The sequence below is a fragment of the Falco rusticolus genome, chromosome 16 (assembly GCF_015220075.1).
Source record: "Falco rusticolus isolate bFalRus1 chromosome 16, bFalRus1.pri, whole genome shotgun sequence".
Taxonomy (NCBI): Eukaryota; Metazoa; Chordata; class Aves; order Falconiformes; family Falconidae; genus Falco; species Falco rusticolus.
The window spans coordinates 6,777,317-6,799,012 of NC_051202.1; the positions used below are offsets into that span (position 1 = coordinate 6,777,317).

The 21,696-nt window shown below is 60.0% G+C and overlaps 2 protein-coding genes across 8 annotated transcripts; both read left to right on the plus strand.

The window, feature by feature from the left end:
- The first annotated feature begins 2,569 nt into the window (after nucleotides 1-2,569).
- On the plus strand, nucleotides 2,570-13,822 carry FXYD6 (FXYD domain containing ion transport regulator 6). 6 transcript variants are annotated; one of them, XR_005107812.1, is made up of 9 exons: nucleotides 4,130-4,312; nucleotides 10,110-10,172; nucleotides 10,364-10,414; nucleotides 10,543-10,617; nucleotides 10,740-10,776; nucleotides 11,073-11,122; nucleotides 11,232-11,274; nucleotides 11,838-12,027; nucleotides 12,871-13,822. XR_005107812.1 is itself a non-coding variant. In XM_037409935.1 (8 exons), exons 2-7 carry the CDS (start codon nucleotides 10,115-10,117, stop codon nucleotides 11,258-11,260), a joined length of 300 nt encoding a protein of 99 aa, XP_037265832.1. In that variant the 5' UTR covers nucleotides 2,570-2,721; nucleotides 10,110-10,114; the 3' UTR covers nucleotides 11,261-11,274; nucleotides 11,838-13,736. The 6 variants fall into 6 exon arrangements, 5 of the variants coding, with proteins under 5 accessions (XP_037265832.1, XP_037265833.1, XP_037265830.1 ...); XM_037409935.1 differs by lacking the exon at nucleotides 4,130-4,312 and adding an exon at nucleotides 2,570-2,721 and having other exon boundaries at nucleotides 11,838-13,736; XM_037409936.1 differs by lacking the exon at nucleotides 4,130-4,312 and adding an exon at nucleotides 2,570-2,721 and having other exon boundaries at nucleotides 10,113-10,172; nucleotides 11,838-13,736.
- A 742-nt stretch (nucleotides 13,823-14,564) lies between these two features.
- FXYD2 (FXYD domain containing ion transport regulator 2) lies at nucleotides 14,565-17,658 on the plus strand. Of its 2 annotated transcripts, XM_037409938.1 has the most exons (7): nucleotides 14,565-15,107; nucleotides 15,347-15,394; nucleotides 15,918-15,956; nucleotides 16,100-16,174; nucleotides 17,066-17,099; nucleotides 17,245-17,275; nucleotides 17,457-17,658. In XM_037409938.1, the coding sequence occupies exons 1-6, from the start codon at nucleotides 15,014-15,016 to the stop codon at nucleotides 17,267-17,269; spliced, it is 315 nt and encodes a 104-aa protein (XP_037265835.1). In that variant the 5' UTR covers nucleotides 14,565-15,013; the 3' UTR covers nucleotides 17,270-17,275; nucleotides 17,457-17,658. The 2 variants fall into 2 exon arrangements, with proteins under 2 accessions (XP_037265835.1, XP_037265836.1); XM_037409939.1 differs by lacking the exon at nucleotides 15,347-15,394 and having other exon boundaries at nucleotides 14,585-15,107.
- Nucleotides 17,659-21,696: the final 4,038 nt, after the last annotated feature.

A 21,696-nucleotide genomic window follows, 5' to 3' on the forward strand; every position in this document is an offset into this window, starting at 1 on the left:
AGTTCTCCCGTGCCCCTGGCCAGGCTGAAAGCTGCGTTGCACTGAACGGGCAGGTGGCAAATGTTTGCAAGCTTTGGCACTACAGAGAAGGGAAAGACCTTAAAATCAGAGGGGAGAGTTCTGGAGAGCAAGCGGCTCCTTCCGTGCCCTGCCAGGCCTCGCTGCTCTGAGAGCACGGGGAGGAGACGGCTGCTCCACCGTGAGATGACACACGCCGAGATGAAATCATGCCCTTGTTGGAGCTGCTGGCAATGCTCCTATTGACTCAAATAGCATGAGGAGATCAGCCCAGCCCCTTCATTAGCATAAATCAGCATCGCCTGCCTGACCTCACCGCTGCTAGCCTGCATTACACTAGCAAAAGGTTTGGCCCAGTTTCGCCAGCAAAGAAACTATTGCTCAGTACGCTTCTCTCCAGCGGTGTGGCTCTGTGGAGCAGATGTTTGCCGCCAGCAACTGCAGGAGCTGCTTTCCCTCGGTGGGAGTAGCGCAGCAGACCCTTCACTTCCTACGTTCAGTGGGCTCTCTGTTTTACCTGAGTCTGTACAGAAAAAAATAAATATCTATGCTGCCAGTTTTTTAGACTCTACTTGCTTTGGACAGCCCTTTGCAAATTTGTAAAGAAAGAACTGAAGGAAGGAGAGTGCACAGCACACCCAGCCGCAGCCAGCCCTGCACCCCGCTGCCTGCATGGGGCTCGGGGTCTGTGGCTCAGCAGAGACCCACCGCGCTCACTGCAGTCCCCAGGGCACCACCATGGTATCAGAATATTTTGTTGTGTGTGGTGGAAAATAACAGCTGCAGAGCGGGTAAGGTCCGAGAAGCCCAAAACTTGATTATAACTGCTTTGATCCCTGCCTCACTCAAGGCGGGGTTATCTCTATGCATTAAAGAGACTTGACATTGTCCAGCTCCTCTGTGTTGTTCTGTATCTCTTTACCCTTCTGAATAATTGCCTTGAAATGCCACTGCGGGTTTATTTTCTTCTTATATTTTACTGGAAACTGGGAAATGAATGTACAATGTGCCATTATTGTCTGATTTCAATCTAAGATGCATTTGAGTTATTATGGGATGAACCAGCTCAGTGGTGACAGCATCACTAAGGCGATTTTTCAAGAAGAAATGGCTCTCCAGGGTGGCAGCAGGAGCCAAGCAGACATGGGTGTGCCAGGCTGGCCTGAAAGGGAGCAGTGCCCCGCTGCATTCAGCTGCCACCCAGCGCTCTCAGCACCCTGTTGCCCATCTGACACGGTGCCCAGCCTGTGGGAAGCTCTGGACACCACCAGTTTTGGTGCTGTGGTTTGCAGAGCTCTCAGGAGCTCAGGGCAGGCCCTCAGCTCACCACGCTCCTGCTGCAGTTGCCCACAGCCCCAGCACAGCGGCCGTGGCTGGAGCCCACGGGTGCCTTGGTGGCTCCAAGCACAGCCAGGACCAGAGCCTCCCTCCCCGCTGTGGCCGTGACCAGGCTGCTCCCCAGCCATAAGCAGCTCGCCAAGCACAGGCTTTCCCTCCGGAGACTGTGCCATGCTATTTTAAACACATACCCCGTTCCCAGATCTTGCTCCTCCCAATGTGCTCAGCTGTCCGATGGGAATAAACTGGTCGGGTGCCACAAAGCTCTGTGTCGGGATGTTTGTTCACAGCAGCAGGGGGTCGAGCCCCTCACCTTCTGTTAGCGTTTTGCCTTGACTCTCAAGTACATGCTGGTTTCTGACCTGCTCTGGGTAAGACCCAAAGGGTCTGTTTTTCTGCAGCTGCTCAGTGCTGGGGGGGCTGGGGGAGGCAATGCAGGCGGCAGGTCCTGACCATGCCTGAAAACAAACCAGGTGCTGCTACCAGCGAGGCAGGCCAAGCTGGAAGTTTCCTGGTTGCCCCCTCCCCAGCAGGCCTGACCTGAGTGGCCCTCAGGTGCTACTGCCTGATGTGATTATGGCCTGGGCCACCTGACCTGGAGCGTGGCATTTCAGCTACACCCTTCTGCTCTCGGGAGGCAGCAAGCAAGAAGAAAAAGCTTCTGCACCGCGTTTATGAGTTTACCTATGCGGATGTTCTGTTAGCCTCAGCGAGCTCCAGCAGCCCCCTGCCTGCTCCCCGCTTCACCCAGCCCAGCTGCGGGGCGCAGGGCTGAGCCCCCTCCTGCTCCCCACTGCGGGGCAGGGATGCAGCGGAGCCTGGGAAGCGCATTCCCTGCACAGCAGCACCTGGTGGGCAGCGGGCTTTGCTCGGGGGGGCTCAGCGGAGCAGCGCGGCGTTGCTCGGGGGGCTCAGCACGCCCCGCCGCCCGCCAAGCCCGCACACGCTCGGAACCCGAGGGCGGCGGGCTGGGGGGGGCCGGGTCCCGCGGTTGCCAGCCCACCCCGACCCCTCACCCCGTTCGGTGTCCCGGGCGCCGTTGGGGCTGCAGCGGCCGCGCTCCCGGCGCGCCCCCCCCCCCTCTCCCGGCGCCCCCGCCCGCCAGCGGCAAGCACCGCCCCCGGCCCGCCCGCCCCGGCCCTTTGTGCGGCAGCCCCGCTCTGCGCACACGCTGCCCGCTCCGCTCCGCTCCGGCCCGGCCCCGCCCGCAGCCCAGCCCGCTCCGGCCCCGCCCGCAGCCCGCTCCGCTCCAGTACCTCCCGCAACCCGGCACCGCCCGCAGCCCGCTCCGCTCCGCTCCCTCCCGCAACCCGGCACCGCCCGCAGCCCAGCCCGCTCCGCTCAGCTCCGGCCCGGCGAGCTCAGGTGGGTCCACCCGCCGCGGTGCCCCCGCCTGGGGAGGGGGCGACCGCGGGGCGCCTCGGGGGTCCCGCCGCGGCGTGCCCGCCGCTCCCTGTACCGGGCTCCGGCAGCGTCCCGCAGCCCGAGGCCAGCAGGGTACGGCCCGGTACCCCGGGGCATCGCCCTACGCTTGGGACGGCCTGCATCCCCGGCCCTGGCGGCTGCCATGGCAACGCCGGGTACCGTGGTTTCCCTCATCCCACCGTTGCCTGGTTACCAGCCCCCCCCTCCACCCCCCCCACCCACCCCACCCCCCCCGTGCCAGGAAGGATGCCCCGGTGGAGCAGCCATCCCCACTGGAGACCACCGTGGGGGCAGCTGGGGCACAGCCTGCCTGCCCGTCCTGCCCAGGCTCCACGCGTGGGGACCTCGGCGAGCAGGGCGGCCATCCTCCTCCCTCCCGGCGTCTGGCAGCATCCCGGCTTCTGTTGTTAAATATTTTAGTAACACCGTAGCAACACATAAACAGTCAAGTGCTTTACCCCGGGAAGGCATACCAGAGGAGAGGAAGAGCTTGTCTCCCCGGGGTGGGTAATTAATGCTTCCTGAAGAAACAGATATCAGAGTCCATGTGGTGGAACTCGGGATCTTGCAGGAATATTTCTGTGGGAGGGAAAGTGACAGGTGGTTTGTGTGGATGTGAGTAAGCTTTGCAGCATGAAAGAGCAGCCGCTGGGGAAAAGCTGCGTGTGGGTTAGGACTTGAAGCAGTCCCCGGCACCCATTGCAGCAAGTCCACGATGCTCCAACGTGCTGTTGGGTCCCGTTGCGATTTTTAGCCCCACTGAGTGCTTCCATTCCCAGTTTGAAACGAAGACAAGCCTGGAGAGTCCCGGTTGGAACATGGCTCTGAGGCGGAGTGACGGGGAGCGTGCGAGGGAGAGCTGCCAGCACCAAGTGCAGTCGCTGCAGAGCTCGGCCACCTGTTAGAGCCCGGGGCTGCCGGAGAACACCCCATGCCTACGCATGCAGGCTGGCTGCTCCTTCCCCTCACCACGGAATTTTAGCTGCCTCCTTGAGCGGCTTTACTCGTTCAGCTAAAACGATGCGGAGAGCCACAGTTTTGTCAGGAGTTTGGACTGTGGTGGTGAGGACAACTCCCTGGCACAGCAAGCCGGCAGCTTGGTGTGTCTGGTTGTTCTCCTGCATTTGTCTTTCGGACTCTTTGTGTCTTTCCAAAGTGTAAAGAAGCTGCTGAGCTGCACGGCTGTCACATCACCGTGCCGCCCGAGCACCGGGAAGGCACCGCTCGTGCTGGGTGGCATGGAGGCATCTTGCCGAGGGGCTGTCCCTCCTTGTGGCATGCAGCTGCAGCGGTGCTGGCAGGGACAACGGCCACACCTGATGGGGGCTTCTGTTTGCCTCATGCTCAGCGGTGGTCCTGACTGACGGCAACAGCAGAGGGAATGGAGAAAATGTCCGCTCTTTGATGCTCTGCTGAGCGTGGCTGTATGGTGGTAGCCCAGGACACATGGGAGCCTGGAACAGCTTCTCGTACGCTGCTATTTCAGTATTTTCTGGTGATCTGGATTTCTCTCACCACCAGGACCTGCCAGGTAACCTCACCTTTGGCTGACCTGTTTGATTCCTGTTGTGCTGGTGCCTGGCTATGCCCTGCTCGGTGCCCAGAGCCGAGGGCTTAGGCGAGAGCTGGGTGTGGTGGGAGGACGGGATGGTTCAAGCAGGTGCACTGATTAGCTTTGCAATTATCTGTTAAGCAAATGAGGAGAGAACAGGAGCAGCAGACTCCTGATGGGAGGTGGTGGTGTTTACTGCTTCCCTGGAGCCAAGGGCTGGGTTCCCTGCCTGCTTTCCCGATGTCGGTGCTGCCAGGCAGCCATTAGCTCGGCAATCATTGTGCTGGAGGTTTGCCTCAAATGAAGGGCTGGCCTCGCTGTTTGGTGCCTTGCTGCTTCTCATTTGGGGAAGCATGTATTGTTGGGGTGGGCTGGGGGCTCCTCGTGAGCCAGGTGGGGCTGGGCAGCTCTGGCTGAGGCTCCTGGGTGTCTGAGAGCCAGTTACCTGGGGCTGGAAGAAGCCCCGCAGGAGGCAAGTTAGTGCTGGGGTACAGGTGAGGGATGCAGCACAGCGTGCGCCCAGAGCCTTGTCTAGCCGCGTTCAGCGATTCCCTGTGATGGCATGTTCTTGGAAGCATCGACCCAGTCAGGGCTGGTCTGGGGGTGTCCGTGTGGGAGTCTCATTCAGCAGAAGCAGGGCTGAAGTTTGGGTTCTTGGGGCTCCTGCAGAGGGTTTCCTTTGAATATCCTCTGCTTTGGGGGGGGGGAATACCCCAAACCTGCAAGAGCCGATCAGATCTTTGTCTAGTCAGTCTTCTGTCTTCCAGTCCGTCAGCCTTTGAATGGGTCCCAAATTGCCATCCATATCAGAATGGCGAGGGCTGGAAATCTCTCCTCTCTCATTTAGGAATACGAGGCACAACAACAGGCTCATTAATAGCCAGATTGATGCTGACGTGAAATGGCAGAAGAGCACATCTAAGTATAGCTGGAAATGTCCATTCACACATGTATGCTCTGAACTGCTCCAGGCAACCGAGCACTGCTGTCACGGTCTGGGGGGCTTTGCAGAGAAACTAGAGATTTTAACTTAGTCTGATCTTCAGGAGATGCCCTGAGGACTCCTAATGGAAGGAGGAGGCTTCTCGGCATTACGCTGTGATGGCTGAGACTTGACAGGGCAGATCTATGGAAAACAATGGGAAGGAAAAGGGGACTGCAAGATTCGGCGCCATTACAAATTTACCTGCCTTGCTCCGGCATGATTTGCTGTGCTACAGAGAGCTGATCGGCAGGCAGGAGTGACGGGGTCTGTCTGCCCAAATTTCCCCTGCTGCTCTATCTCACACACACAGCCTCCATGCGTGCACACGTGCTAATCCAGTGACACGCAGAATTTCAAGGAGGGATTATCCAGAAGCAAGGTGCTGAGGGAGAGCTGTGACTGTGCCTCGCATGGAGCAAAGCATGTTGGCTGTGAGCTTGACAGGGAGGCAGCAGGGCAGCAAATCAGCCAGCCAGCTCCGGTGCCTGGGAGCTGCACCCGGGTGGCTCCCAGCGGCTGCCCAAAGCCCAAGCACAGCGTGGGCAGGGGGTGGCGGGGGTGGGCCTGGTGCTGTTGCCAGCCCTGACTGATGCCCATGCTGGTGAGCTACAGTCCCTGTGCGGGAGCAGCCCAACACAGTATCTCCAGTGGCTGGGCAGGGTGGGACTGGGTGCTGCCTGCCCTCAGGCACTGCTCCGGCGGCTGCCAGGCCTGGCTGATGGCCGCAGGGGCCAGGCTGTGCCAAGTGGGCAACCACGGCTGTGCTGGCTCCTCCAGCCCCAGTGCTGAGACCGAGCAGGGTGCCCTGGGGTGGTGCTTACCCTGGGCAGAGGGCCCTGCCAGCATGCAGGAGCGAGGGTGGCTGTGTGGGCACCACCTGCAAACCCTCACCATGGGGCCGGGCCAGCCCTGGCCACCTCTGTGACACAAGGTTAGTCCCTCAGCCTGGTTTCATCCCCATCCTACTGGAGAGGGGTTCAAGGAAAGCACCAGCAAGGCCCCAACAGCAGGGTCCGTGTACTCTCTCCATGTGCATCATTGCTTCCTTCCCCCAGGAACCTCTTCCAGATGCCTGATGTCCTCCTTCTGACACCTGTCCTCGCTCAGCCATGTAGATGTGGACGGGGGGGGGGGGGGATAAATATTTGGCCTCCACTCTTCAAACTGCAGGTTGGGTCGAGGCGAGAGGGAAGGAGAGCTCCGGGTACCGTGCCCCACTTCCTGTGCCACTCTGCCTCCCACTGTATTTGGGCAGATCTCACAGTTTTAACAGGAGAAAAACATGTTTTGATTCAAGTCACATGCAAAGTGTGCTGCACTGCCGGTTGCCTGTGGGTTGTGTGAGTGTGTGGCTGTTGGGTTTGGTGTCTGCAGACTTTGTGTGGCTAACGGGGAGAACACAGGAGCTTTGTGGCCAGCGGCACAGGGTGAGGAGTGGGCTGTGCAGACGGGGCTGAGCACGGGGCTGCCATCGCTGTTGTTTTTCTGCTGCCTTTGTGCAGAAGCACAGCTGGATGCAGCGTGAATGGAGGGCAGGGAGCTGTGCCTTGAGCGCTGCTGTCTGAAGGCGCGAGTGAGGGAAAACAGCAAACCCTTTGCAATGGTTGCTCTTCTCACTTTATTTCAGCTTCGTGAAAAAGTGGGTGGGCCAGCTTGAAACAACCCAAAAAACCTGTGGCACTTTGCAAAGCATATGTTTCCTTGGAGGAGAGCTGGGCTCATTTGCACTCCAGAATGCTGTGTTTGTTTTTTGAGCAAGGCCACTGCCAATCCTGGTGGTTCACTCGTGCGGAGATAAGTTTTAGCGTGTGGAAGCGTGTGAATTTTAGGAACTGAGTTAGGAAAACAAAGAACTTGTGTGTGCTTGGCTTGGCGAAAAAACGGCCTCTGCCACGCTGAGTGCAAGAAGCCAAAAGCTGAGCAGAGGGGCTGGAAACAAGGCTGGGGCTGAGCAGGGTCCTAGCATTGGCCTGCTTCCTTGGGTGGCTGTGGGAGAGCAGGGAGCGAAGCCTTTGGCAGGTACCGGAGCTGGGAGATGTTGGCAAAACACACCCAGGCAACCAGCAACATGGCTCTGGCATTTCCAGAGCTGCTCTGGGAACTGCGCTGCAGGTCAGACCCTCTCACTGTTGCGGGCAGCGCTGCCTGTGCTGTGAAGCACCTTACAGGGTGTCAGTGGGAGCACCCTGAAACTGGAAAGGTGTGAGGGCAGGCAGCTGGGACGTGATGAGTGGCTTGGGCTGAGACCGAGGGCTGCGGGGTGCTGGGTGAGAAATGCTGCTGCCTTCAAGCATCCCGGGGCTGCCTGGTGTGGGAGGGGAGCGTGCGTGGGGCGAGCACCGGGGCTGCGGGAGAGGGTTCCCATGTGCCTTGGCAGGTGGCGGGGCTCAGGGCAGGGCAGGGATGGGTATGAATAATGCAAAATTCTCCGTGTATGTTCTCCAGGGGATGTCACTGAGCTGCTGCCACAATAGTGGTCAAATAACGGGAAAATAAACTGTAAAAATGTGATGAATGATTTGTTTAAAAACTAAAGGCGTCATTAATATGCTACAAGAGCCAATTAATGCTGTTCATCTAGCAATGGCACGTGCTGTATTGCATATCCTTGTGCACGTACAACACCCTCATATCGGGTAATGACACTGATTTTGCACTGGCAGCCTCGGCAGTAAATAGACAAAGGATGTGAGATAAAGGACATAGCAAAATGTGCAACTAGAAGTTACTGTATCGCCAGCTGTTGGGTTCTTTGTACACATTTCTAAGACCTGGTAAATTATCCAGAATTATGTGCCTCAGCAAATGAGGGGCTTGTTTGGGCACAGGGAGCCAGTGGCATGCTCCAGCGCAGCATGGCAGCACAGCCCTGCGTACACAATGGCAGCGGCAGCTGCAAGCAAGGGAAATTAAACCCTCCACTGTTCAGATAAAACACATTGGCTTCAAAATGACAAGACATGGAAGGGGAGGGAAGGATGTGAATTATCATGGGATGCAACTTGTTATGATGAATAAATCGGGTTCTGGAAGCGTGCTCCCCATGCTCGCGGGGCTGGAGGCCGCTTCCTCCATAGGCGCGATGGGAACTGGCTCCCGAGGGCAGCACTGGGGACCAGTCACAGCACAAACCACTGCTGGGGCCAGCTTTGGCAGGCTGGTGAGTGCTGCTGAGCCCGCTCCACATGTGCCGTTCCTGGGCACCTGCGTGGCACAAACTGGGACGAGGTGCCGTGGCAGGATCTGGGGGGACCCTGGTGCCCTGAGGAGCCAGCCTGGGGCAGCTGAGTTGCCTCCCCCCATCGCTGGCAGCTGGGGTGGGCTGGGATGGAGGTTGCATCTGAATCAGGTCAGGCTCTGGAGGGGCTGAATAGCAGCACACCAGGGATCTGCATCCGTTAGCTAGCTGAATTCCTGCTCTGTCGTGGGCCCCTTTCTTATCGGCACTAATCCAGTGCAGCAGCTGCAGCAGCTCTGTAGCACTCAGTCCTATCAGTGCTGTGCAAGGTGCTTGATAACACCCCCCCTTCCTCTCCTGTGCCAGCAGCGAGCCCTCTTCGTGCTCCCGCACCATGTATGGCCACGAGCCCTACCGTCAGGGCGCTTAGTGACTCCCCAGCAGCAGCAAAACACAAACAAGCAGTGCCCTGCGCCCGGGCGAGCTGCAGGTGGCTGGGGAGGCAGCACCCAACCTGCCTCTGTGCCCCAGAGCCCCTGCCTCGCTCCCTCGAGGGAAGCACGCTTGCCAGGCCCTTTCCCCCTGGCCAGAGGCACCCCTGCGTGCAGCCAGCAGGATGGGGCAGCCAGGTCCATGGTGCCAGCTGGCAGGAGGCAGAGCAGCCGCTCCCCTGGCTCCTGCCTGTCGCCTCAAAAGGAGGAGGAAGGATGCTGTGGGCCAGTTAATAGGTACCGTGTGTGCTGCCAGGGCCCTCCCTTTGCGAAGCATCAGTTCTTGGTGGTGACTGCTCCCAGTAGCAAGGGTGCACATCCCAAATGGGTGCAGCAGCTTGGGGCATGGGGATGTGCACCCCTGCCTGAGCTGGCAGGGAGTGTCACAGTCCTGTCACAGGCTGGCATCCCCTGGAGGAGGGTCTGTGCTCTGGCTGGGTGCCCCCACACAAGGGCATTGTGTCGGTGCTTGTGAAGGGACAGGGATGGACTCAGCTGTGATGGGGGACAGACAGGTGTTTATGGTCTCTCCTTGCTGCTGCAGGTGAGCATGGAGAGCTGGGGGGGGGGGGGGGGGGGGTGCGCAAGTATGGCTGTGAGCTTGTGTCCCACCAGGGCCACTGGCCTCATTGTAGGAATGTGCCATAATTGCTATGCTAATTGGGACAAATTAAAGTATGCTGTGGGTGAAGGGCGCAGTACTGACCTTGATGGAGAGATCACAGCCCTTGTGATGGCCCCATTGCCTGCAGTGCAACTTTGAGACTGCACCAAAATCCATGTCAGGAGCAAAGCCAGCAGTGCAGAGGTGTTGAAGATATAAATCCCCCTGCAAAAGGCTGTCTGTCCGCTCAAACCCTTCCCCTCCTTTGCACCTGTGAGCCACTGTGTCTCCATGGGGCTGGGTACAGCTATGGCACCAGTATCATGTCTGGGCCCTCGGGTGTTTCCCAGAGCCAGTCTGGCTCCTTCTCCCACGGTGTGGGCTGCAAGGGCTGTGCAGCCCTGCCTGCCTGCACAGTCAGGTGTGGGTTGCCTGTAGCCCCTGCTCTGCACCCCAGCCCCATCTCGGTACCCTCCATCAGCTGTCTGGGTGCTGAAGCCCACTTCCCTCTCTCGCAGCAGCCATGGAGGCAGTGCTGATCTTCCTGTGCTCCCTGCTCCTGCCGGCGGCCGTGGCGGACGGTAGGTGCCAAGTGCTTCCTGTATTCAGGGGTGTGGGAAAAGGCTGGGGGACCTCAGAGGACAGCCACCCAGCTGATCCAAGTGGGGCATAGGGCAGCAGCCCCAGGGAGCCTGAGCTGGGGGGGGGGGGGGCTGCAGGGGTTCAGCTGGGGGGGTCGCTCAGCTCACACTCCTTGTCTACTTATTTCCAGTGGCCACCCAAGAGAAGGAGAAGGAGGAGGAGGAGGACCCCTTTAACTATGGTGAGCACTGCCGTGCATGAGGATGGGTGTGCTGGCAGGGACGTGTGTGCATGTGCGATGGGGAGCACACGAAGCTGCTCCCTTCCCTGAACCCAACAGGGACAAGCCCCTGTGTCTCCTCTCACCAGATTACCAGAGCCTGAGGATTGGGGGACTGGTGTTTGCTGTGGTCCTGTTCACCGTCGGCATTCTTCTTATACTCAGTAAGTTGGGGAGCAGGCGATGCCCAGCTTTCAGGCCACGGCCTCATGGGGGGCAGCCTTTGGGAAAGGCCATGGCCCATTCCCACTTTGGCCACAGTCATGGTGTTTCTCTCCCCTTGCAGGCAGGAGGTGCAGGTGCAGTTTCAACCAGAAGCCCAGGTGAGTGAGGGGAGCCCTGTGGGGAACATCCCCCTTGGAGGGTCTCTCTGCCCAGCGCTCAGCTCTTCCTGGGCTTCCTCCTGCAGCTGGCAGAGCGGCTGCGCTCTCCGAGCATCCCTTTCGGGTGCCTGGTGCCCAGAGCCCAAGGATGCTCTGCTGCAGAGCTCCTGGGTGGCAGAACAGCTCTGCGCGCTCCCAGGGCACCTTCCACAGCATGCCCCTGTGCTTTCGGGCATCCCGTCCCCAGGGGTGGGGTGCTGGTCCCAGCTGCTCTCACTGTGCTCCTCTTCTTGCAGAGCTCCTGGGGATGAGGAGGCTCAGGCTGAGAACCTGATCACCTCGAACGGTAAGATAGCTTCTCCTGCTTGTTCCCTGCTGCTGCATTGCACTTGCCTGCCTGCAGAGCATGCAGCTCTGGGCAGACTTTGCAAACCACTCCACTCTTCTCCTTGCAGCAACGGGAGCACAGAAAGCGGAGAACTGAACAAGAGCCATGTGGTGAGTCCTGGGGCTGCTGTGGACTGGCCCAGGCCAGCATGTGTGTGTGGCACCAGAGCTGTCACAGCCTCAGTGCTGGGAAGGAAGGGAGGGGAAGGGGACTGTGGGGGTCTGAGCAGACCAGTCTGCTGGGACTGGGCAGCTCTGCATCCCCAGCATGGTGCAGGAGCAAATGCTGGTAGGAGCCATGGCAGGGAAGCGTGCAGTGCTGGTGATGTCCTGGGTGTCCTGTGCTCGGCAAGTCCCAGGCAGCCCAGCAGGAAAAGGAAGCATCTGTCTGGATTTTCCCTTGCATTGCATTTCCTTTTCTTACAGTCCTCCACCCCAAAGTAGGTTTATTTTTAGGGCCTCTGGAGAGCTGAGTGCAAGTCCCCTGGGGCATCTCGCTTCTCCCCTGTAGCCAGAGTTCCCCGAGCTCCTGGGCTGTGGCCTGCATTCGGAGAGGGGATGCCTGGAGCCCGTGCTGGTGGGAGGGCAGTTTGTGCTGCTGGGGGACAAGCCCCACACGTGGAAAGGCAGTGGCACTGCTCCCAGCCTGACTTGCTGCTCTCCTTCCCACACAGACCCAGAGACCCGAGGACAGATGCTCGGACCGCAGATGCCAGTGGCCTGCGAGGAAACTGAAATCACAGCAACAGGTCCCTCTAAGGAGATGCAAAGCTGCTGTGTCTGTGTTACCCTCTGTACTTCAGCACCGGTTCTCTGTTTACTAACCTGACTGAACTCCGCTCACCGTCCTCTCTGCCTCCAGTGGTGTGTAATGTTGATGTGAGATGATCATTACCTCTAGGGCTAGTCGTTGCTGATGTTGTAATAGTGAATTTCTCTTCACCTTTCTCGTGCTGTGCGTGTGATTCGGGCTCTGTGGGACTGGCAGGCGCTGCCCTTCTGAGCCGCCCCCCCCCCCGAGCCCAGGAACAGGATCCACAGGGCAGGGCAGCATGGGCTGCGGTGCATGAACCCTACTGCAGACCGGGGGGAGCCCCATGTCCCCCCACCCACAGCCAAAGGCACTCGGTGCAGCCTGCACAGTGCTGGCTGCTCGTGGTTCACCCTGGCTGGCTTTGGGCAGGGCTCGGGGACCAGTCCCACAGCGCTTTGGGGACCTGCCCAGCGTGACTCTGGACCGCACGTTGCCGTTTCAGCAATAATCCTCCCGCGTATCCCCAGCCCAAAGGCAGCCGTGGCGGGAGGTGGGGTGGGGTGGGGGGAGTCAGGCAGGGACACCCTGCAGCTCGGCTTCCCTCGATGGTGGCACCTGTGTGCTGGATTTAAGGCTGAAGGGAGCTGCCCTTTCTCACCTGCTCAGCACTCCCTGTTTCTGTCCCTGGCTAAAACCAAGCTGCTGGTGTGTGGGATGCTGCTTTAAATGTGAGGAAATGCTGTGGGGGCAGAGAAGCCTGTGAAATCCCCCAGCACAGTGACACTGTGAAAGAGGGCGGCTGCGCAGCGGTGACCCTGCTAACCAGCACAAACCAGCTCCTCGCCAGTGCTCTGCCTGCCTGTGAGACAGAGGTGGGCAGGTTAAACAGTCTCTGAGGGCTAAAGAGAAACATGGACTGAAATGAAGATTCTGTCCTTGCTTGTCTCTGGCAGGGAAAGGGCAGTGGCGTTTCCTCCCTGCCCTTCCTTGATGCCTTGTTGCTCCCTGTGCCGTGGCCCAGGACATGGCCACCTGCGTCAGCGCTCTGCATGTCGTCCCGTGGAGGTTACATGTTGTCACCCCCCCCGATGCCAACTGTCCCTTCTCCCCACGGAGCAGCAGCAAGCGGCGGCGAGTGATACTTGGGGGCTTTGCACGCCTGAGCTTGCACAGCGGTGATGCGCCAGCTGCAGAGGGGCTGAGCCTAGAGTCCATCGTCACCTTGTGTCCACTTGTGAGTTGGAGGCAAACCTGTGAGTCTGGCCCCTTTCCCAAGCCTGGGGGCATGCAGCACCATGGTCTTGACGGGGCTGGGGGCTGCCGGCTTGGTGATGGGCACTTGCCAGGGTAGGGTCAGCCTGGGCAGCAGCGGGGGATCCCCACAGCTGCACTGAAACCCGTCAGAGTGCCATCCGCGGGCTGGGAAGATGTTCTTGTCCTCCAGGATGATTTTGAGAGGGGTTTCTGCCATGCCCTCCCCACTGTGTCCCTGTGTGCTTTGCATCCCTGGGAAGCACGCTCTGTCCCATCTGTACAAGGCAGAGGGACCGTGGTGCCGTGTCCTTTCCCTTCCCCTGGCCATTGCAGAGAGCTCGGCTCGCCTCCTGCCTCTGCGCTGCTCCTCAGCCTCAGGCAGAGCAGACCCCACGCAGCCCAGCCCCTGAGTGTCAGCTGTGTGTGTGTCCCGCGTCGGAGTGCCCGTGCTGTCTGTAGTGTGCCGTCAGTGTTAACCCAAAACAAAGAAATCCCTGTGGTGTGTAGAAATGGCAAAATCCTCACCGTTGTAAAATAAATGGAGCTATTGTGTTGCCTTTTAAATGGGCAAGTGTGCTGCTATGGTAAAGGACTGGTGTGTTCTGTGCTGTGACCGAAGGGGGGGAAAGTAATAAAATATCGTTCCTATCAGTGCCTGGCTGCATCATCTCAAGGGCCGTGGCGTTTTCCAGGGGAGCGAGGGCCGAGGGCTCCAGCTCTGCCGGCCAGGCTGGCTGGGTGAGCTGGCGAGCAGCTTCCCACACCATCCCTCTGTGGCTGGGCAGTGCTGGCAGCCAGGCTGGGCTGGAGGGGAGCAGTGGCAGCGCACCCCCCGGGCAGCACAGACCGGCTTTGTGCTAGCAGCAATGGGCCATCCGAGCCCCTTCCCTGCCGCCTCGCTTTTTTTTTGCAGCCACCAGCAGTTTCAACAATAGCCAGAGGCCGTGTGAAGGGAGCGCGTGAGTGGCGAGCCCGGCTGCACAGCCCCGAGGGACGTGGGCACAGAGCCTCCTTGTCCCTCAGACTTTTTGGGAGCTTCTGTATGGCAGCTGTTGGCACGCCGATGCTGAGTACCTCCTCAGCTCCAGGACAGTGGGGCTACCCAGGTGGCCCCATGCATCATCCTCCCAGGGCTTGGCTTCACCCCACGGTGCAAGAGCTGAGCTGCCGTGGGCTCCAGGCGCCTGCGCTCCTCGGCCAGGGCTGCGCCATGGGCATGGCAAGGGGAACGCTCTCCTGGGGCTGGCTCCCCCCAGCCACCACAGCAGTAATCGGCTTGGGCACGTGACTCCTGCTCACTGATTGTGAGATTAGACCAAACTGGATTGAACAGCCCGCCTGGCAGCTGGCCTCGCCACCCAGGGCTGGGGCTGGCACAGCCCCGAGGGGTGCAGCATCGTGGTACCCACCACTGGGCAGGGATGTGACGCAGACATCACTGTGTTGAGGTGCTCCAGGGCCCCCCAAATGGCTCAGTGCTGGGCTGGGAGGCACTGATGCCACTGTCGCAGGGACCTGTGGCACCAGGCTGCAGGGACAGGGCATGTCATCCACTTCTCTCTAGCAAAAGGCAGTCTCAGCCTGTACCCGAGCCCATCCCTCTGCCTTTGCAGCGGGAGGTAAAATGCAGTTGGCCTGACATTTGGAAAGTGAGGGAGGGTGTGCTGCCCCGCTCCCAGCTGGGACACCCACGACTCCAGGGTGCCCAGCCCTCCCCGCCGGCTGGCACGGTGGGTGCGCATCCTGCCCTCCCCTCCCGGGCCTCCTTCCCAAAGGCGGGCAGGAGCCCTGCGCCTCCCCTCGTGACTGCGATAAACATTACACCGAGGCCGTTAATGTTTAATGAGGTTTGTCCCCCAATTAACGTGCTTTCCCGTGGGTGCCTGCTGCCAGAGCGAGGTGCCTGCTGGACGACACACCAACACGATGGGTGATGGTAAGGGTGCTCCGGCACTGCTGGCACTCTGCTGGCCTCATCCCAAAGGGGCTTTCCTGGGAGGGCAGATGCCTTCATGGGGGCATCTCTATTCAAGGAGCAGGGCTGGTCCCTCCTGCCATGCAGAAGCCTGCATAGGGGAAGCTTTCACAGGAGAATTTGGGGGAGATGTGGGGACGAATCCCCAGAGCTCTGCAGCCCACTGGCACATGGGTACTGACTGGTGTTTGGCTTCTCAGGAGGATTTCTCCTTCCAAACAGCTCCTGGCAGAGGGACACGCAGTCAGGTAAGGTGGTTCGAGCGGTGACACGCAGCCGTCAGATGGAAGAGTTGGCCAGCACGGAGGGAGGCTGCCAGGATGCACCCCAGTGCAAGGTGTCAGCCCGAGAGGTTGTTCAGGGCTCGGTGCCGTGGGAGCAGAGCCGTCGCTGCCCTGCCGAGTCCTGCGGGCAGCAGCACTCCCCAAGGGCACTGCGAAGGCGGCTCTGCTGATGGCACAGCCTTAGCAAACAGCCACCAGCTGCTGCAAATGATTGAGCTGGGTCCCTGTCCACAGCTTCACCTGGAGCTTGAAGACTCCCGTGCATCCTGTGTGAATACATCCTGCGAATGCACCGTGAACTTTAAACTTCCTGGGTGAAAAACTGGAGTCTGGGAATCCTTTACTGGTTCGGTTAGACTGTTAGGAAGTCAAAACACTCTTGCTTGCTTCATTCCTGATATTTCCCACCTCGCCTCCCTGTCCAGGCGCCCACCGCGAGCCCAGCGCCCAGGCCCTGGCTCTCACTTGGGTTTCTCCTCTTTTCCAGAGCAAGCACCTGAGCAGAGCCCAGACAGGTTCAGCTACGGTGAGTGCCCGCCCCGTGCAGCCAGGGGGCTGTGGGCAGGGGGACAGGCAGCCCACTCCCACGCCTGCCCACAGGCTCTCTGCTGCGGGCTCAGCCAGGTGCCTCAGCCTGGCTGATGCCTGCTTGGCTCTCCTCCTCCCCAGACTATGAGACCATCCGCAATGGGGGGCTGATCTTCGCCGTCGTGGCTTTTGTTGTCGGGCTCCTCATCATCCTCAGTAAGTGCCTTGGGTGGGCTGGACACCTCCCTCAGCTCTGTTCCCCTGCATGTGGCCCCTTCTCCACTCGCCTCCCTCCTTGCCCCGTGCCAAGCGCTGGCTGGGTGCCAGGGCAGGGGGGCCGCCGACCCTGCCCCACCACGCGGGGGGTGGCCATCGCCTGCAGCCGGGGCTGCCTGGGAAATTTCCATCTAGGCAAGCTCCCAACAGAAAGTGAGTTGGGAAGGAGACCACATAAATATTTAGCATTTCCCTGCCAGTGTCAAGGCTTCAGAGGGAAGGTCACTAATTAAAAATAGCAGAGAAAACTCTGACATTTCCAGAGTGAGAAACCAGCTTTCCCAGAGCCCTCAGACTTTGGCAGCTCCAGGAGAGATCCAGTGCGGAGCGTGCAGGGCACCCTGTGACCCTGCCTATGCCCACAGGCACTGCCTGCTTCGCTCCACAGGGCAGCTGCAGCATCGCTGCTGCATGCAGTGATGCTGCCCAGCGGTTTTAGGGAGAAAGATAAGAAAATCGCCTGGATTTGCAATTGCAAGGGCAGCTTAGGGGGAAAGACAGACATCTGAGCAGGCTTTTGTGGCTTTCGCTTTGCTGGGCAGTGCCACAGCTGCAGCCTCGGGGTCTGGGGTGGTGCAGGGGGGCTGGCCAGGCTGCATGTGGGGGGTTGGTGTGTCCCCATGTTAGTGGAAGGCATGTAGGGCCTCCCCACCCCCAGCATGGAGGCAGGAGGGCTTGGGGTTTCCCACAGGAGCCAAACCCAGTGGTCCCGGGCAGGGGGACAAGCCTGCAAGCAGGACTGCTTCACCGGAGCAGGGTGGGGGTGAGATGAGGTGGGCTGGGGAATGCTCCAGCCACAACAAGCCACAACAATGCTCCTCTTGCCCCCAGGCCGGCGGTTCCACTGTGGCAGGAAGAAGAGGAGGTGGGTATCACTTGGTTTTCAGGCAGCCTCATCTCCCCTCCCCATCCTAGTACTGCCAACTGAAAGGCTGGGGTCTCCGCTCGTGCTCCCTTCCATCCCAGCTGTGTTGCCCAGCATAACACATCTCTTGCTTTTCACTCCACAGACAAGGAAACGAGGAAGACCTGTAGCTGCAGGTAGGTGGCAGGAGGATGCACCCAGCTGGCAGCCAGGCTCCCTGGGTCTGCCTGTGCCAGCAGTGATGCTCCGAGGCACCCGTGCTTTGGGGAAGCACCTACACAAAGGTTTGTCTCAGGAGGAGAGAAGCTACGACATGCTGACCTCTGTGGCCATGTAACCCTCCCACTCTGGTTTCAGAGCTGACATGCCGCCATGGAAGCAAACCTCCATCCGAAGCAGAGAAGCCCTTGCCAAAGGCCACCCCTCACCCCGCTCCAGTGGATCCGTTACCCTGCTCACCCCAGGCAAAGCCGGAACGCAAATTGCCCTTGTGCTTTCCCCTCTGTTAGATTCAGCAAAAGTTTCTTGGCTAATAAAGTTCAAGCTGAGAGAGGTTAAACTTTGTGCCTGCAGCATTTGAATCACCCTCTCCTGGCCCGGCACCAATGACTTTTCTGCCCTGCAGAAATCTTCCAGCACAGACCCAAGAAAGGTTTCTGCTGGCTCCTTCACAGCATGGGGCAGTCTGCTGACTCGGCTCCGGTCTGGCTTTGCACCAGTTGCACCAGGGCCTGCGGAGGGAGGGCTGTTCCTGCCCCGGCCACCCTTTGAAGAAACACCTCTCTCACCTAGTGTGAAGGCTGGCTGGGAGTGCCTGAGTCCTGCGGCACATGCCCTTCCTCTGGGATAGCCAGCCAGGGGCTCACAGCAGTGCCTGCGCTGTGCAGGCTGCAATTCCGATGGAGAAGTGGGCATGTGCTGTCTGTGCAGGGCTGTTTGCATGCTTGCTTGCTTGGAGGGCTTGATCCAGGCGTCCTTCTCGGGCAGGAACAGGGCTGGGGTGGTGCATCCACCTCTTTGGTGTCACAGCGTCTCTCATCTTTGGATACGGACAGAAACAGTCCTTTAAAAAATATATATAAATACAGCGCACAGCTCTCTCGGAATTGGGTGGTGAGCATGGAGGGAGGCTCCCTCTGAGCAGCAGCGAGCAGGACCGAAAGGGACATCCTGCACCCAGGGGGGCAGCTCTGCTGGTCCAAGCACTGTGGGGAGCAGGCGGCCCCCAGCCCCCTGGAGCCCTCCCCCTGGAGCCCTTGGGGCCGAAGGTGAGCCCTGGGTCACCCGGAGCTGGCAGCCAGGCAGGCCTTGCAGGGGCAGGTGAGGTGGAGAGCTCACTGCCAGCTCCAGCAGCACGGGGTGCTTTGCTGGGGAATGCTCTGGGAGAGGAGCCCATGGGAGCCCCATCCCCATTGTGGGGCTTGGCCAGCTGGGGAAGGGCTCCTGCTCGGCTCCAGGGGTTCCCTCCCTTTTCCTGGAGCCCCTGCAGCCTGTGGGCGCTCAGCCATGAACTACACCACATTGCAAGCCCCACCGTCCAGGTGCTACTGCCAGGGGACAAACCAGCCCACTGGGTCCACTGGGCCGTCAATTGAGGTCAGGCAATGGCAGTAAAATAGGATTAGGTGGGAGAAGGTTATTAGGCAAAATCCGTGCAATTTGTCTAATCTGAGGTGCTTATTTAACACAGTAAGGAGATTATTTTGAAATATAATTTTGACTTGCTACTGACCCACTAATAAAGACCCGTTGCAGCTTTGCACAGCTTGAACAGGAACCAGAGTCCTTCAGCAGAGGGAGAAAAATGCCTGTTGAGCAGCACAGACAAGCTGCAGGGTTTGCTTGCAGCAGAGCTGGTCCTGCCTGCTTCCCGATCCTCACCAGCGAGGTGTGCGGTGCGGCTGTGTCCCCTGAAGAAGCAGCAAAAGGGCACAGCAGCCAGGAAGGCAGCCGGCGTATGAAATCAGCCCGTCCTCAGCAGGGTCCCACATCCTCGAGGTCCAGGGCTCCCTGTCTTCCCCAGCGTCTGAGCGTGCCAGGGCTCAGGGCACAGGCATGCCCTTCAGGGTGCGCGTCCCCTGGGGAGCCCTGCAGACAGACCCCCTGCAGCTCCAAGGGAGGGGATTAAGGGGAGCAAAAAGCCGTGCCTGGCTCCTGCACAGGGGGATCTCTGTCTCGGCACCAGATGGCATTAATAGCATTATTCTGCCTGGCTCGCGCACACCCACGTGTGCACGCACGCTCGCACAGCCCTTCGCACCCCTGGCTGGGGCTGGGGGTCGGGGATGCTGGCAGGGTGTGCGGCAGCAGGGCAGGGGACGCTGCCAACACTTGAAGGTTTGCGCTGGGGGTTGCATTTGGAAGCCAGGCTATGAGCAGAGTTAAACTGCAGGCAGCCCTCTGGAGGACGTAGCCAGGGAACCTGGGAAGCAGGAACAGGGGAAAGGCATAAGCAAATTATATGATGCATGGTAAATGTGGCCTCCGCGTGCCAGGGGAAAGGGTGCTGCCAGCAGCCCCCCCTCACCGGGTTGGCACACAGGCGTAAGCCACCTCCAAGGCAGGGTTCTTTGCCCTTCTCCATGCCTCCGCAGTCCTTTGCTTTGGATATCGAGCCCAGGAGCTGTGGGAGTAGGAAGCCGGGAAGAACACAGGGAAAGGCCACCATGTCTCTGCTCGGCTGCCTTTCTCATGCTGCTGCCCCGGTGAGAGGCTCCTGCTCTCCCCAGGACCGGGGCGGGGGGAGTCATGGTCCCCATCGGAGGGTGCCCCGTGGGACAAGCCCCAGTGCCGCAGGTCAGCTGGGAGCTGTGGCCTCTGTGAGGAGGTGTTCGTCTTCTCCCCTGAACCAGGCAATCTTGGAGGATTTCCCTCTCAGTCCCTTGAGCCATTAATCTCCTCAAAGTAAATCTTTTCAGTGACACAAAGGGGATTGGGTAAATAATACAGTGGACAAATGGAGTGTCCTTTTCCTCTGGGAAGACTTCCAGTTCTGAACAGCTTCCCCTTGGCACTGGCTATTCCCTGTTTGCTCCACCGGTCTCTGGATGGACAGGTAGGAGGGAGAGGAGCTCTGGCCAGCCTGTGGCTTGGCCAGCTTTTGTGCTTAATCCACGAGTGAATGTGAGGAGACGAGGCACCAGGATCAGGAGGAGCATCAGCCAGGGAGGCTGGCTACTCAGCTCACCCAGCCTGGAGCCTGCCAGCACTCCTCCACCACCTCCATGATGCCAGGGATGCATTTGGCCCGTGAGGAAATGTGTATGCAAAATGTCTCCTCATTAGTTAAAACAGGAGAGCAGCAAATGGTGACTAATGGAGCCAAAGAGGAACACTTGACAACACGGAGAGATGGGGCTGGGCTGGCGGGGAGCCAGCCACACGCCTCAGTCTCCCTTTGTTCTGCTCCCAAAAAGGCAGCGCATCCAGCAATGGCAACGTGTCTGCCAAAACAGCAGCGCTCCACGGTCTTGCATTACCCTCCCAACCAAAGTACATAACGTTTCAGCCTCACCTCCACGTCGCACGTGCCCCGAAGCAGCGGTTCTTAGGAAATGACTGCTCGTGCTGAGGTGGATGGCTGCCGCAGGATGGTGCCCAGCAGCTCGGCTTGGGCAACGGGAGCCCAGGGATGGACAGGACGGCTCCTGGCGGCGGGTTTCACAGTGGGCTGAAGGTGGGAAGCAAAGAAGGATCCCGGTGACTTCACCCCGTGTGCCTCAGGACCGTGCTTTGCCCCTGCTAAAGACTTTGCAGAGCCCTTGGCGACTGCAGGCTCGCCCTGGGGTGGCCAGGGCATGCAGGGCGCTCGCCTTCCCCGGGACGGGCTGCCCCCTGCTCGCTCGGTAGCGCCGTGACACTAGAGGGAAGCAGCGATCAAGCTTCTGCCCTGGAAGCGGCTTTCCCGGGAAGCGGGAGCGCGGGCTGGTCCCGCAGCATCCCGGCTGCCCGCTCCTGCCCGCGGCACGGGGTCCCGCCTGGCCCCGGGGGGCGAGCCCTGCACAAGCAGCCCCCTGGGGAAACGCAGCACCTCCTGTAGTGCGAGGGCCCAAGGGGCTCAAGGAGGATGTTTTGGCGTACGAGCCCCTTGCCGCCGACGGGGCATCCTTCCTCCCACCGCCCATCTGGCAGCCCTCTGCTGCTGGGGAAACTGAGGCACGGAGAGGGGCTGCGACATACCCGCAGGCAAGGTGGGGGACCTCCTCCCCCTCAGCACCACCCGGGGTACGGCAGAGGCCAGCCCTGGGGGTGGGGAGCTGCTGCCCCATGCCTGGGCTGCGGAGGAGCATGGGGGGTCAGGCCAGGCATCGCTGCAAGGGTCGGTGCCTGGACAGACCCCTCCGGGAGCGCCCAGCCCCTTCACGCCCAGGTGGTCCCACAGTCAGCCCAGCTGCAGCCTGTCCTGCAATCACCCCCAAAGCCTTTTTCCTCCTCTGCCCTGAAGGTACTTGTTTTACCTGTGGGGTTACTGGTGGGACTGGGCTGGCAGCGGTGGCTGGGGGGGGGGGGGGCTGTCAGGCAGGGCAAAGCCCCTCGCTCCCGACGGAGGTGGGTGGCTGGTGAGGGCTCACAGCAGGCAGGATCTGCTCACCGGAGG